Source organism: Mirounga angustirostris, unplaced genomic scaffold (genome assembly GCF_029215605.1).
Source record: "Mirounga angustirostris isolate CCGP_5_RB_7025 unplaced genomic scaffold, mMirAng1.0.hap1 SCAF_6, whole genome shotgun sequence".
In the NCBI taxonomy this organism is placed as follows: domain Eukaryota; kingdom Metazoa; phylum Chordata; class Mammalia; order Carnivora; family Phocidae; genus Mirounga; species Mirounga angustirostris.
This window is the reverse complement of record NW_026991714.1, coordinates 64483793-64500460: the sequence shown is the minus strand read 5'-3', so window position 1 is coordinate 64500460 and position 16668 is coordinate 64483793. Positions and strand designations below refer to the sequence as shown.

Here is a 16668-nt window from a genome sequence, read left to right as displayed (position 1 = left end):
TTGTGTGGACCCCAACTAAACTTCCTTGGGTTTGGGATCACAGATTAAATAATCTGATACGCTTGCTTTAGCAGATAAGCAAATACCATGTTCTTGTGTGAGTCTGGAATGTTGCCCACTATAATTATTATACATACAAATGGTGGAGGGAATGTGTGAATTCAGTAATCATGGTCAGAGTCTCGGCTTGGCAGAGAGCACTCCGGGGCGAGGTGCCGTCTTTGTTCAGTCCTCTGCGTACTCTCGGAGCTCTGACCGGTGCCTTTCCCGCCTTAGAAAACTCGGCTTAAAATAGAAGGAAGGAAGAAAGATACGGAATGAAGGTATTTGCCATTTGTTGCACGAACACAAATTCCAGAGTCTCTCTGCTTCCGAATTTCAGGTCTCTTCTCACGCACAACAGACCCCGTATAGGTAGGTGACTAATGGAGTGGAATGATTAGTTTCCATCTCCATGGTAACCTTCATCAGGTGCTCACCTGGGGAGGCTGAGCCGGGAGGCGTTTTAGTCTCGGGTCTCCCGGCGGCGGCTGGCGGCAGAGCCAGGATTGGGGGGCTCCAGCTTCCTAATTTCCATTTTTCCAGTGCTGACAGTCACACGCTCGCGTACGCCGGGAGCACTGAGCCCAGATCATGCTGTTGTTTATCGTATTTTTAAATGTCTCTGGAGAAACCATGTCTAGGTTATGCTAACCTTCGCTATCAGAACATTGCCGTTTACACCTACGGGAATCTGTTCTCCTGCAGCGGGAAGCATTTTCCTGTTTGCAGCTGTCCCCGAACGAGGAGATACAAGAGATGGAGGTGTGGTAGATTGGAGGCCATGAGAGCTGTGACTCGTGTCTCCATTGAGACAAAACCTGCCCGAAGCCTGGGTGGCTCAGGTGTTAAGCCTCTGCCTTCGGCTCAGGTTATGGTCCCAGAGTCCTGGGATCAAGCCCTGCATGGGGCTCCCTGCTCAGCAGGAAGCCTGCTTCTCCCTCTGACTCTCCCCCTGCTTGTGTTCCCTCTCTCGCTGTCTCTCTCTCTGTCAAATAAATAAAATCTTAAAAAAAAAAAAAAAAAAAACCTGCCCAGGGGCGCCTGGGGGCAGTCAGTTGAGCATCTGACTCTCGGTTTCGGCTCTAGTCATCATCTCGAGGTCCTGGGATCAAGCCCCGTGTCGAGCTCTGCACTTGGCCTCAGGGTCTGCTTGAGATTCTCTCTTCCACTGCCTTCCTCCCCACCCCGCTTGTGCTCATTCTCTCTCTCTCTCTCTCAAATGAATAAATAAAGTCTTAAAAAGAAAAAAACCTGCCCTGAAATTTGGGGGTATATTTTATCTTAATGACTGTTGCTATTAGAATAATTTTCCCTGTAAAATCTTGGCCTTTTTAATCCCCAGCCTCAAACCTCCCACCTTGTGGTGTTTACACGAGGCTGGCGGGCCCCTGCTAGGAGTTTACGGGTTTACAGCCACACAGCCATCCATTTGATCATCTCTGTACAAAGGGGAAAAGAATTTGCTTGAATGTGCTTTTGCAAGCTGAGCCCGGAGCCCCCTGCTTCACATAGCCCCCATTGTGTACTCTCAGGAACACATCTTTCCAGGTGCGAGGAGGGTACAAGAAAGTGTCTCCTTCCTGAGTGTCTTTGTGTAATGTTTAACTGCGTTTGTATATCAGCCCATCATGCTAGTTTTCCACAAAATGTTGCACTAAAGGCAGATTTTCAGCAAGCACCCCTGACCCAGGTAGGCTCTCACATTGCCCCAAGTGTGCAAATGCCAACTGGTTTTTATTTCCCCTAAATTGACCTGATTTTATAAGCAAAGGAGCTTATTTCTCTGAGAACAGAGGGAGAGAAGTTGTTGACATGATAGCTAGAAAAGGCTGTTAGTGGTTCTAGATGTTCTAACCTCACACTCACAAGGCTGTTGTCACTTTCCTAGAAGCACTGAAGGCGACATTCCCCTTCTGGCAATTCTGTGTACCTGGAGATTTAACCTTGAACCTGCGGATGGTTCTGATATGTGGTCTTGTGGAAATCTGTAGTTGCAATTGAGTCCTGTTTCTATCCGGAAAGCCATGTTAAATGGGCGCTGGCCAATGCTAACAGCTACCTGGGAACAGAAAGCGAAATGGGGGTTCAGTGGAACACTGCTGCAAGAGGCTCAGGGTGCTCTGTGAGTCCCCCTCAACATGGGCATTTATTTGGACTGGGTTAGTGCCCCCCGTTGCCCAAATGCTTCTTGGCTGGATCCAAGGCAGTGGTGGGAGCAGCTGGTTGGAGAAGGCTGGCCACCCTGATAAGAGGACATTTGCCTTGGGCTCAGACAGCGCAAGGGAAGGGTGTGAGGGGCAGGAGGCTGGAGCTCCGGGTGCTGGTGAGAACATAGGGTTTAGAACCCTGCTGCATCCTGCTTGTAGGCCCCGAGATCTCGCCATTTTATGAAGTCGATGAAAAAAATAACCTTCATAAGATGATTTTATTTCATCTGGGGACTGCTAACAGTACCTGGATGGCCTTCTTGGCACCTACATCAGCTTATTCCCATTGCCATAATCATCATGGAACTCAGTGGAAAGTGCACAGAGGATTGAGCCTGTTGAAGTCAGAGGCCATTTGGTCTGCTTCTTGGTAGATGGGGTGGGGGGTAGTGCTTGTGTGGATGACTCAGTTAATAAGCAAGAAGCTTCCAGGGAGAGGGAACAGGATATGCAGAGCTGTGGGGGCATGGTAGAGTTGGTTCTTGATTACATATCCTCCTTTAGAATAAGACTGTTTTTGGGGTGCCTGGGTGGCTCAGTCAGTTGAGCATCCAACTCTTGATTTCGGTTCAGGTCTTGATCTCAGGGTCCTGGGATCGAGCCCCATGTCCAGCTCTGCACTCAGCGGAGAGGTTGCTTCTCTCTCTCCCTCTCCCTCTGTCCCTCCCTCTGCTCTTAAATAAACAAATCTTAAAAAAAAAAAAATGAATAAGACTGTTCTTCTCCCTCTCACCAAGCAAAGCAGACTCCAGTCAGGCGCCCAGGGACACCCGCCCACTAGGGTGGGAATTGAAAACTCAGACTACGTACCGTGCCATTCATGACATTGGTGCTTTTAGAGGGTGCAAAAGGAAGGGTTAGAAGAAGCATCCACTCAAAGAATTACTACCACTGAAGAAGCTTAGCTTCAGGAAGGATAACTGTCTTGCCAAGGTCACACAGCTCTGGAGCGGGGACTCAGATCTACATTTTATGACTCTAAAGCCAATGTTTCTCTCACTGAGTTCTAATTGTTGTGTACAGTTGCTTGTTAATTGCTAATTAGAACATGCAGCAAGTTGAACATGCTTCAAGTGGTGAACGTTCCTTCCTTACCTTCTTCCCCAATCTGTAATGCCCATGGGCTGGTTTGTGCTTGAGAGAAGAGTGAATGCTCTATTTTTAACCGCTGTTTTTCCACTTTATGAAAGAGCCACTTTTCCCCTCGAGTTAAATCTGAATTGCTTTCAGTTGTTTTTGCCAAAGGAGGTGGAAATTGGTTCCAGAGAGATGTTTCCTCTGAATCATAAGGGTTTTGAATGGTGTTGTATATTAATCTATTAGTCCCAGTACATTCTCCACGAACCAGAGTATCTTTCAGGGCCCTGCAAATATTTGTTCCCCACATGAGTTTAAATCTCTCTCGTAAGTGCAGACACTGTATTTGAACCTCATTCTGCCTTAAAAACAAAACACAGAAAAACCTCTCCTTCTTTTGAGACTCTAGAGTTATTGAATTACTGGAAAAGTTTGTAAGTATCCAGTAATTTTATTTCCCATCCTATTCTCCTCTCCCTCCCATCCAATCTAATTAGACCTTGCAGGAGGATTGGGTAACAGGAAGTCCTGGAAAGTAGATTGCCTTTCTCCTTTTCCTTTTAATGCGAACCATCTGAAATTAGCTCAGTGCAAGAGTTTCAGCATCCAGCGCTCGTGAGCCAAGTGAACACATCTGTTTAAGTGTCTTGGAGACAAAGTAGATCTGGACGGCTGCATCTTATGTTGGAGCCTGATAGAGCCCCATGGTCTTTCCCAAGGGGAGACAGCCTTGCTGGATCCCAACCGTATCCTGTTAAGAAACTCAAATTTCTCATCCACCATTGGCACCTGGCAGGTACGCTTCCTACTCTGAAACCCAAAGAAAGCGCTTGGCCGGTTCAATGGGATTGTGTTGAGTGGTACCCTTTGATGTCATGGTGAGATTATCTCCTATCATCTGGCACCTCTTTTTTTTTTTTTTTTTTTTTACTGCTAAGGGAATGGCGCTAGGGTATTGATGTAGCAGCTGTGTCTGAGGGAACTTAAATGGCCTCACTGATCCACTCAGGGTCAGATGGGGACAGGGACCTCTGGGCCAAGGGAGCAACAGGAGGTTCAGGATGATGTTAGAGGCGGAAGCCAGGAGAGTCAACACAGGGCACCCCCAAATTGCTGTGATGCTGTTGTCAGGGAGCAGGGGTCCTGAGCTAGTGTGGGATTTCTTATGTTGGGGAGAGTTCACATTCATGTTCTAGACCCATATCTGGGCATCGGCCAATTCGGGCAGCTACAGTGGAAACATTGCCCTTTCCCACATAATCATGATGTAGAAATATTAGAAACAAGTCGAGATACAAGTGTGGTGTGAAACACACAACCTCCTGTTTCCTTGGTTGAGATTTTCCTTCCTGTTGTGGTGGAGTCAAGGTGTTTTATTCTTGTAATACTATTACCTGTGGATTGTAGATCACTCCTCTCTCGTCTTTCGTTGGTCGCCAGACACATACTGGTTAACTGATCATGCTGGCATGGGTAAGACAGATACAATCGGGTCACGGTCCCTCCAGAAATTCTAGGCATGCTGGGGACACAGGAAAGCCGACCATTAAGGGCAGCTTGGTGCTAAGAGAAGTATGCAGAGTAGCCGTAGTGGCTCAGGATGGCTGGGTTAACTCAGAGGGCAGAATTAGACACGATTTCCTGAGGGAGGACTTTTGAGCCCAGTCCTAAAGGGACAAATGGGAAGAAGACCAAAGAAGTGAATAGAAGCGGTGACCCAAGGGAAGAGCAGAACCTGCAGTCCGGGTCCTCCCAGAATCCAAGGGGAAGAACTCCAGTTGGAAGAGTAGGTGTAGGGGCAGTAAGACAGAGCCTGGGGTGTGCCAGACTTGGAGTGGCCTCTGAGAGGACAGAATGGGGGTGAAGAAGAAGGAACCAAGTATCGAGAGAACTGACTCTTGGGGAGCAGTTTGCACCCAGCCCTTGGGGCAGGGGAGGCGGTGAGGGGAGGAGCTTGAGAAGCCAGAGAGAGAAGGGAGAGACTCAGGAGACTCATTCTTTTTTTTTTTTTTATTCTTATGTTAATCCCCATACATTACATCATTAGTTTTAGATGAAGTGTTCCATGATTCATTGTTTGTGCATAACACCCAGTGCTCCATGCAGAATGTGCCCTCCTCAATACCCATCACCAGGCTAACCCATCCTCCCACCCCCCTCCCCTCTAGAACCCTCAGTTTGTTTTTCAGAGTCCATCATCTGTCATGATTCGTCTACCCCTCCGATTCCCCCCTTCATTCTTCCCCTCCCGCTACCTTCTTCTTTTTTTTTTTTCTTAACATATATTGCATTATTTGTTTCAGAGGTACAGATCTGAGATTCAACAGTCTTGCACAATTCACAGCGCTTACCAGAGCACACACCCTCCCCAGTGTCTATCACCCAGTCACTCCATCCCTCCCACCCCACCCCCCACTCCAGCAACCCTCAGTTTGTTTCCTGCGATTAAGAATTCCTCATATCAGTGAGGTCATATGATACATGTCTTTCTCTGTTTGACTTATTTCGCTCAACATAATACCCTCCAGTTCCATCCACGTCGTTGCAAATGGCAAGATCTCATTCCTTTTGACGGCTGCATAATATTCCATTGTATATATATACACCACCTCTTCTTTATCCATTCATCTGTCGATGGACATCTTGGCTCTTTCCACAGTTTGGCTAGTGGACATTGCTGCTATAAACATCGGGGTGCACGTACCCTTTCGGATCCCTACTTTTGTATCTTTGGGGTAAATACCCAGGAGTGCAATTGCTGGATCATATGGTAGCTCTATTTTCAACTTTTTGAGGAACCTCCATACTGTTTTCCAGAGTGGCTGCACCAGCTTGCATTCCCACCAACAGTGTAGGAGGATTCCCCTTTCTCCGCATCCCCGCCAACATCTGTCGTTTCCTGACTTGCTAATTTTAGCCATTCTGACTGGTGTGAGGTGGTATCTCATTGAGGTTTTGATTTGGATTTCCCTGATGCCGAGCGATATTGAGCACTTTTTCATGTGTCTGTTGGCCATTTGGATGTCTTCTTTGGAAAAATGTCTGTTCATGTCTTCTGCCCATTTCTTGATTGGATCATTTGTTCTTTGGGTGTTGAGTTTGATGAGTTCTTTATAGATTTTGGATACTAGCCATTTATCTGGTATGTCATTTGCAAATATCTTCTCCCATTCTGTAGGTTGTCTTTTGGTTTTGCTGACTGTTTCCTTTGCTTTGCAAAAGCCTTTTATCTTGATGAAGTCCCAATAGTTCATTTTTGCCCTTGCTTCCCTTGCCTTTGGCGATGTTTCTAAGAAGAAGTTGCTTCGGCTGAGGTCAAAGAGGTTGCTGCCTGTGTTCTCCTTTAGGATTTTGATGGACTCCTGTCTCACATTGAGGTCTTTCAACCATTTGGAGTCTATTTTTGTGTGTGGTGTAAGGAAATGGTCCAGTTTCATTCTTCTGCATGTGGCTATCCAATTTTCCCAAAAGCATTTGTTGAAGAGACTGTCTTTTTTCCATTGGACATTCTTTCCTGCTTTGTCAAAGATGAGTTGACCATAGAGTTGAGGGTCTATTTCTGGGCTCTCTATTCTGTTCCATTGATCTATGTGTCTGTTTTTGTGCCAGTACCATACTGTCTTGATGATGACAGCTTTGTAATAGAGCTGGAAGTCCGGAATTGTGATGCCACCAGCTTTGCTTTTCTTTTTCAACATTCCTCTGGCTATGCGGGGTCTTTTCTGGTTCCATACAAATTGTACGATTATTTGTTCCATTTCTTTGAAAAAAGTGGATGGTATTTTGATGGGGATTGCATTGAATGTGTAGATTGCTCTAGGTAGCATTGACATCTTCACAATATTTGTTCTTCCAATCCATGAGCATGGAACGTTTTTCCATTTCTTTGTGTCTTCCTCAATTTCTTTCATGAGTATTTTCTAGTTTTCTGAGTACAGATCCTTTGCCTCTTTAGATTTATTCCTAGGTATCTTATGGTTTTGGGTGCAATTGTAAATGGGATCGACTCCTTCATTTCTCTTTCTTCTGTCTTGTTGTTGGTGTATAGGAATGCCACTGACTTCTGTGCATTGATTTTATATCCTGCCACTTTACTGAATTCCTGTATGAGTTCTAGCAGTTTTGGGGTGGAGTCTTTGGGGTTTTCCACATAAAGTATCATATCATCTGCAAAGAGTGAGAGTTTGACTTCTTCTTTGCTGATTTGGATGCCTTTTATTTCTTTTTGTTGTCTGATTGCTGTGGCTAGGAATTCTAATACCATGTTGAACAGCAGTGGTGATAGTGGACATCCCTGCCGCATTCCTGACCTTAGGGGGAAAGCTCTCAGTTTTTCCCCATTGAGAATGATATTCGCTGTAGGTTTTTCGTAGATGGCTTTTATGATATTGAGGTATGTACCCTCTATGCCTATACTCTGAAGAGTTTTGATCAAGAAAGGATGCTGTACTTTGTCAAATGCTTTTTCTGCATCTATTGAGAGGATCATATGATTCTTGTTCTTTCTTTTGTTAATGTATTGTATCACATTGATTGATTTGCAGATGTTGAACCAACCTTGCAGCCCAGGGATAAATCCCACTTCGTTGTGGTGAATAATCCTTTTAATGTACTGTTAGATCCTATTGGCTAGTATTTTGGTGAGAATTTTTGCATCCATGTTCATCAGGGATATTGGTCTGTAATTCTCCTTTTTGATGGGGTCTTTGTCTGGTTTTGGGATCAAGGTAATGCTGGCCTCATAAAATGAGTTTGGAAGTTTTCCTTCCATTTCTATTTTTTGGAACAGTTTCAGAAGAATAGGTATTAATTCTTCTTGAAATGTTTGGTAGAATTCCCCTGGGAAGCCATCTGGCCCTGGGCTTTTGTTTTTTGGGAGATTTTTGATGACTGCTTCAATTTCCTTAGTGGTTATAGGTCTGTTCAGGTTTTCTATTTCTTCCTGGTTCAGTTTTGGTAGTTGATACATCTCTAGGAATGCATCCATTTCTTCCAGGTTATCTAATTTGCTGGCATAGAGTTGCTCAAATATGTTCTTATAATTGTTTGTATTTCTTTGGTGTTGGTTGTGATCTCTCCTCTTTCATTCATGATTTTGTTGATTTGGATCCTTTCTCTTTTCTTTTTGATAAGTCTGGCCAGGGGTTTATCAATCTTGTTAATTCTTTCAAAGAACCAGCTCCTAGTTTCGTTGATCTGTTCTACTGTTCTTTTAGTTTCTATTTCATTGATTTCTGCTCTGATCTTTATTATTTCTCTTCTCCTGCTGGGTTTAGGCTTTATTTGCTGTTCTTTCTCCAGCTCCTTTAGGTGTAGGGTTAGGTTGTATACTTGAGACCTTTCTTGTTTCTTGAGAAAGGCTTGTATTGCTATATACTTTCCTCTTAGGACTGCCTTTGCTGCATCCCAAAGATTTTGAATAGTTGTGTTTTCATTTTCATTGGTTTCCATGTATTTTTTTAATTCTTCTTTAATTTTCTGGTTGACCCATTCATTCTTCAGTAGGATGCTCTTTAGCCTCCATGTATTTGAGTTCTTTCTGACTTCAGGAGACTCATTCTTACCAAATCCTGAGAGCAGCTGGTATAGGTCTGCCTCAGATGAACTGTTGCCGTGTTTTTATGGCCTAAAATGAAGCCAAGCTCTTGACAGACTTTTCTGGAGCTGTGCAAGAGAGCGCTCACCAGAGGTAGAGCTCATATGGCTCTACACCACTTTTGCCCCTGGAGTGGTCAAGTGGAAGGAATGGTGCTGGGCGTCCAGACCAACTTCCTGTACGGGTGAGGGAGCTGAGGGCCAGGAAGGGGAGGGCTTGCCCGGGACATTCAGCTGCTCAGGGCAGAGGTGCTGCTGGTGCTGGAACCGATGTGTCCTTACTTATCTTCATCATTTCCCAGCAGAGTGAACTTCCTCAGGAATCCCTCTGTCTGCGGTCAGAACTATTTTTCTCATTTGTAGAAAACTCAACAGTAGCCCATCTGATTTAAAAAATATATATATAGATGTGCGTAAAATGAATATTTCCACCTGTTGGAAACAAATTTCAGGGCTCACCCACTCAAACCCCATTCTCACAGTTAAGCTGAAATTCAAAAAGGAATTTTTTTCCCTAAATGACTTTGTTCTGAATGATAACAAGTCTCTTTGATATGTTTGGATAAGAAATAATGAAATAAGGATATAAATTTACTACTTTTATACCTCAGGGCTGTAGAAAAGAACACACCAATAAACTCTTACATTTACAAATTGAAAAAAGTAGATTTAAATTATGCTTCCCTACGTCATTTCTCTGTTTATGTACATGTGTCCTATATATATATATATATATATATAGGAATACGTATGTATATGAATACATACACACACAATTGGATGTGCCCCTTCCTGGTGTGGGGAGAGGGGAGACAGACCCTACTGTGGAGACAGTCTCAGGAGAAGTCACAGAATGGAACAAGATAGTCGATGGGAGCAAGGTGAGTTGGGAACCCAAGGGTGTAGTGAATACTACCTCTCATCATAGTGAGACACTCCAGGGAGTTGATGGTTTGTTGTGTGTGGTTTCTTTTTTTTAAAGATTTTACTTATTTATTTCAGACAGAGAGAGAGTGTGAGCACAAGCAGTGGGGAGGGGCAGAGAGAGAAGCAGGCTCCTGGCTGAGCAGGGAGCCCGATGTGGGGCTTGATTCCAAGACCCTGGGATCATGACCTGAGCCAAAGGCAGATGCTTAACCAACTGAGCCACCTAGGTGCCCCAGGGAGTTGATGGTTAACTGTTAGTGAATGTATTTTGTCTTGCTCCAATATAGAGTGCTCTCAGGAGCTATTATTTTTGAAGGTTTGGAGGCAGTTTCAAAGCTTTTCTGCTCCTCTGTTTAGTAGTGACTTCTTAGGCCCAACCCAAAGAACAGCCAGTCAGATTCTTGTGGGGGTTTAGTTGTGAGTATAATTCCCCTATGAAATTGTTCTGTCTTGGGCCCTGGTCTCACCATGCCTTGTGGAAGAGGACCAGATTCCTGATGGGTTCCGTGTTGGAGGATCTTTTTTTTTAAAGACTTTATTTGTCAGAGAGAGAGAGAGAACAAGTAGGAGGAGTGGCAGGCGGAGGGAGGGGGAGATGCAGGCTCCCCACTAAGCAGGGAGCCTGATGTGGGACTTGATCCCAGGACCCTGGGATTATGACCTGAGCCAAAGGCAAACTCTTAACTGACTGAGCCACCCAGGCGCCCCTCGTGTTGGAGGATCCACTGCCCTTTTCCAAGTGCTGGGATTAGGAAGGTCATAGGAACCGTGAGTTGAAGATATTTTGAAGTTACTACTTCCCAGACCTGTCTCACCTTTTGAGCAAGCCTAGGAGAGAAACAAATGGAAATGAAACATAAAGCTAGTGCAAAGAGCTTGAGCCATGAAGCCAGACGGACTTGGATTTGAATCTTACCTCTGGCAGTTACAGACAGAAGGACGTTTGTTACTTAAGTAGTAGGGCAGCTATCTTGTGCCTATTTGTAGATTAGAGGTATGGATGCCCTACAAGGATGTTGTGAGGAGTAATTGAAATACGTACAAGGGACATCCAGATCGTGACCAAAAACATGTCAGTTTCCATCTTGCACATCCATCCTACAGATGTTTAATTGGGCATTTGCTCCATACAGTTCTCTGTGCTAGGTATGTGGGAGAGGCAGGATCAAAGAAGAAGAGGACCTATATTTAGCTCTAACATGTACACAAACAACAACAGAAGAACTCTATCCACACCAGTCTCCTTGCTATTTCTGGAACATCGGGCAAGCTCCTGGCTCGGCACTGGGACACTTGCTGTCCCCTCTTCCTGGAATTCTTATCTCCTACCCTTGACCTCTCTCCGATCTTCTATATTATCTTCTCAGCAAGGCTTTCCCTGATCATCCTGCCTAAGATGGAACTCCCTGGGGCCAGTGCTCCCCATCCCACTTCCCTGTTCACTTGTTTTTCCCTCTGATAAATATGTAGTTTATGTGTGTGTGTTTTCTGTCATACCAAGCTCGTCCTACCTCTTCAGTGTAAACACTCTGATTTCTTTACTGCTCTATTCTCAGTGCCTAGAACATTGCATGATGTAGGTACTTGATAAGTGCTTTTGGAATAGATGAATGATCAGATGACTTAATTTTAGCTGCAGGAAGGGTCACGTGCCAAGGTCCAGTGGCCAGAAGAATAGCAGGTGTGATAGGGACTGTAGTAGTTTCCTATGGCTGCTGTAACAAATGATCACAAATTCAGTGGCTTAAAACAACACAAATTTATTATCTTTTAGCAGTTCTGTAGGTCAGAAGCCTGAGATGGGTCTCACTGGGCAAAAATGAAGGTCCTTGGCAGGGCTACCTTCCTCTGTAGAGTCTCCCAGGGGGGATTTGTTTCCTTGACTTTGCTGGCTTCTTGAGGCTGCCTGTACCCCCTGGTCTATGGGTCCCTTCCTCCACCTTCTAAGCCGACAGTGAGGTTGGGTCCTCACGTCACATCACTGACCTCTTCTTCTGCCTCCCTCTTCCACCCTGAAAGACCCTTGTGATTCCACTGGGCCCACCTGGGGGGGTTCAGGACACGCTGCTTATTCTCAGGTCAGCTAACAAGCAGCCTTAATCCCACCGGCAACTTAATTCCCCTTTGCTGTGTACCCTAACATATGTATAGGTTCTGGAGACGGGGACATGGACATCTTTGGGGATCTATTATTCTGCCTCCTGTAGAGTCTAACAAGTGAGACATTTTGCCTAGAACCTAAGGCTTGAGCTGCCAGGAGTAAAATATAAAACAGAAAGATTTCATCCTAAACAGCCATGACTGTCAAGATTTAATATGTGGGGGAGCTCCTGGATGACTCAGTCACTTGAGCATCTGCCTTCGGCTCAGGTCATGATCCCGGGTCCTGGGATTGAACTCCCTGCTTAGCGGAGAGTCTGCTTCTCCCTCTCCCTCCACCTGCCGCTCCACCTGCTTGTGTTTTCTCTCTCTCTCTCTCTGTCAAATAAATAAATAAATAAAATCTCTCTAAAAAAAAGATTTAACATGTGAGCTTTACCTGGAAGGTGCTAGGAAGTTGCTTTGGAGTGAAGTGGTGGAACGGAGGCTTTAGGAGATGAATATGGACTTAGGGCAGGTATTTAAGACATTCATGTCTACCTTTTGTAAAGCAATTAACTTTCATTTCCCTCTCCTATGTATAGAAAGCTAGGTTCTTGTTTAGAATTTCCCCCCAAAAAAGTAGGGTGCACTTATATTGTCCTTTTAAGAACCACCCTGTGATATTATGTGCACAACCTGTATACGCAGAGACCCGTAAAGCCCTGCTACACACGGGCGCACTCACACAAGTGTACGCGTGTCCTCGTCTGCGCACCCACTGCCTCGCCCTGTTCTTGGCATCTCTTCTCCCCGGCTTTCCGTGGCCCTCTTTTTTTCTCTGCCTTGCCACCCCTGAGTGATCTGTATCTTCCTATCAGGCCTACTCTGGCAGTGGTTCTCACAAGAGTCATTGTATAAACATCCCCTAAGAGGCATGTAAAAATCTCCAGGGAGATCTCTATAGTTTGAAAAAGTCTGCCCTCCCTCACCTTTACCATGATTCCACCATGATTTAATACAACTTCCTCAGATGGTTCTTCTCCCTGAAACCCACTGAGAATTTAATAAATATTAAACACCTGGTTTTGAATGGTGTCTGATGACAGTTTCTTAGGCTTTGAGTAGCCTCTTGAAAGCAGTCCAGTAGAACTTTTCTATGATGATAGAATTGTTCTATATCTGTGCTACCCGATATGGTGGTGACAGCTACACGTGGCTATGGAGCTCTTAAAATGGACACACAGGAAAAATAGAGGACCTGCTTACTAAACCAGAGGACAGCATTTAATAAATGATAACTCACAATCTTTTTTTGAATTGCTTTTTCAGTTGTTGAGTATCCTCTTTTCTTCTTCTTCTTCTTCTTCTTCCTCTTCTTCTTCTTCTTCCTCTTCCTCCTCTCCCTCCCCTCCCCTTCTTCTCCTTCTTCTTCTTCTAATTTTTAATTTTTGTACAAGTCAAAATAAGAGGCACCTGGGTGGCTCAGTCTTTTGGGCATCTGCCTTAGGCTCAGGTCATGATCCCAAGGTCCTGGGATCGAGTCCCACATCAGGCTCCTTGCTCACTGGGGAGTCTGCTTCTCCCTCTACCCTTCCCCCCTGCTTGTGATCTCTCTCACTCAAATAAATAAATAAAATCTTTTTTAAAAAAAAGTCAAAATAAGTTCACCTGGGTGTAATTGTACTCCTTTTACTCTTTCCTAGACTCATTTTGATTGATAACTACATTTTTGATTCAAAGTACCTGTAGGTCTCCAAACAAATGATTCTTTCTCTTGCCTCTCTTCCCCTTCCTGATATATATCAGCTATATTAAGATATAATCCACATGTGATACAAAGCAGTCACAGTATATAAGTATATTCACAGAGCTGTGGAACCTTGAACACAGTGGATTTTATAGCATTTTCATCACCCGGAGAAGAAACTCCATCCTCATTAGCAATCCTGTCCACTTCTCCCCCACCTTCTTCCCCTCCCTCGCCAATTAGTAATTGACTTTCTGTCTGTATGGATTTGCCTATTCTGAACATTTCATATCAGTGGAATCATACAGTATGTGGTCCTTTATGACTGGCTTCTTGCACTTAGCATGGTGTTTTTAGGGATCATCCATGTTGTAGTAATTCATTACTTTTCACTGCCAGTAATATTCCGTTGTATGGATATGTCACATTTTATTTATCCATTCATCAGCTGATGGACATTTGGGTTGTTTCCACCTTAGTTGCTAGAATTATGCTGCTGTGAACATTGATGCACAAGTTTTTGGGTGAACATGTGTTTTCCTTTCTCTTGGGTATGTAACTAAGGAGCGGAATTGTTTAGTGATATGGTAACTGTATGTTTAACTTTTTAAGACACTGCCAGACAATTTTCCAAAGTGCCTGCAACATTTCACCTTGCTACCAGTCATACATGAGAGTTTCAGTTTCTCCACATCCTCACCAACACTTGTTATTCTTGTCTTTTTGACATCCTTATAGCCAAGCTGGGCACTGTGAAGTGATACCTCACTGTGGTTTTGATTTGCATTTCCCTGATGGCTAATGATGTTGAGCATCTTTCCATGTGCTTTATTGGCCATTTGAATATCTTCTTTGGAGAAATGTCTGTTCAGATCCTTTGCCCATTTTTTTTCCTTTGCCCATTTTTTTAATTGAGTGATTTGTCTTCCTTTCTGTTGTCTTCATTTGGCCTGAACAGGATGCTGATATGCTCACTGGCGATGAGCAAGTATGGAAGGAAGTTCAAGAATCCTTGAAAAAAATTGAAGAACTGAAGGCACATTGGAGTATCCTTTTACCTGTGGACTGAGCCATACCGTTGGGACTGCTGCTTCTTTATTGGTTTGAGCGTGGCATTGATGAAGCCAAGTCCATGGTTTGACCTCTGTCTGAGCCAGTGAGTTTCATTCTGTTTCATGGTCAGAGGCTGCATCCCAAATCCCAGCCAACAGTTTGGGTAATGGCTAGGGCAGAGTATGGCAGGATCAGCATGAATACCTCACCACCATTAGATAGTAACCAAAACTCATGACCGGTAATAGGACAGTAAGTAGTAGTCTCTATATGTACTAGGTAACAGATTTCTGTATTCCTTTCCTCCCACAACCTACATCTCTAGGAAAGAATAACTTAGAATCCTAAAAAGTTAATATCATTGACTCTCAGATCTAGAAGTTTCGTATTAAATCAACCATGACTACCATGGCAGAGGGAGTTGCTGCACAGTAAATTTTCTGGGCATAAATAGTAAGGACCCATGAGTGGGTCAAAGTTCAGAGTAAGGAGAGAGCGCTTATGCTGGAGGTCATCTGGGGAGGCCACACTGATGTTGTACTGGGTAAGTGGTAGCCAAAGTCAAGGACAGGGTTTGAATGGACAGAGGCTGAGAGGGAGGTTGCTTCCGGTAGGGGAGTTCACTTGAGCAAAAAATGACAAAGGGAAACCCCAAGGCCAGAAGAAATAGACCAAGGTAGATGAAAAAGATAATGCAAGGTCCTTCAGATGCCATGGGGAAATTAGATCCCCGACAATAAGAACATCTCCAAATGAAGTTTCTATCTACAATGTTTTTTAAAGAGTGGTACAGAATAGGAGAGGTAGATGGACAAATTGCTCTTGTTTTTAAAGGTGAAAGAAGTATCTCCTGAAATCTGAACGGGGTGGGTTGTTTTTTGCTTGTTTGTTGAAGTTTGGTAAAGAATCTATAACTGATTACTAAAGAAATGGAAAAGGGAGCTGTGATCAGCCTGAGGCTGCGTGAATATACCAAGAGCAAGTGAGTCTGCAGAGACATGGATTTCTTTGGTAAAGTTTGTATGTGGATTTCAGGAAGAGGCTTAATTAAAAGCAGTCAAGAAATTGACGCTAGATGCTAGCATGGCCAGACAGCTTTCTAAATGCTTGAATGACTCTCCTGAGAAAATGATGCCCCTGGGGTCCCTGTGACTCTGGAGTGCTCTGTTCCCACCTTGGTCCTCTCCTGCCTTTGACTCTGGGCCTTGAATGGAGATACAGAGCACAGGGTCCTCAGATTCCCAAAGGTTATAGGTCGGGGAATGGCAGAGGTTGGGATGACAGAATCCAGAGCTCAAGATCCCCGAAGGCTTGAATGATGCCTGAATCTAAAAAGATGAAATTCAACAAGAATATATATAAAGTCTTCTATTTGGGTCAAAGAGTTTAAGTGTGTAAATAGACATCAAGCTTAGCAGTAGAACATGTGGAACAATTTTAGGGTTTTAGTACACAGCAAAATTTAATCAAGTTTAAGAGGATGATATAACCCCTCAAAAAGCTACTGCAATCTCGGGCTACATTAACAGAGACTAGGAAATAAGAAAGGTGATCTGTGAGTCTGATCATATCCAGAGTTTTGGGACCAGTTGGGAGTAGGGCATATTAAGAAGGATCTAGAAAAACTGAAATAAGTTGTGAGGAATGGAGCCAGGATCCAAATGGAGTTTGCAACCCTGTCTGTAGGCAGGATGGGAGATACTGGGAAAACAGTCAGATCTGGGAAGAAGAGGGGGCCCTTCTTGGGCTCAAAAAACTGTTCTTACTGCAGAGAAGTAGGATTGTTCTCTCTGCTCCCCAGCCATGGAATTGGGGCCCTGGATGACCCAGCCACAGTCGGGTCTCAGCGGGACAAGGCTTCACGGAAAAAGGACTCTGTGCCAAGTGATCTGCCAGTTGCAGCCCACTTTCTGGTGCATACAACCCTGCCCTCACAAC

General features: G+C 44.3%; 1 protein-coding gene across 5 annotated transcripts in view; it reads left to right on the top strand.

Annotated features, from left to right (window-relative positions):
- SMYD3 (SET and MYND domain containing 3) overlaps positions 1-16668 on the top strand; it is a 713262-nt gene that overhangs the window by 593842 nt on the left and 102752 nt on the right. For all 5 annotated transcript variants that reach the window (XM_045877596.3, XM_045877597.3, XM_064594436.1 and 2 more), the window contains one exon: positions 14636-14723. In XM_045877596.3, coding sequence (XP_045733552.1) covers positions 14636-14723 — 88 coding nt within the window. The remainder of the gene's footprint in view (positions 1-14635; positions 14724-16668) is intronic.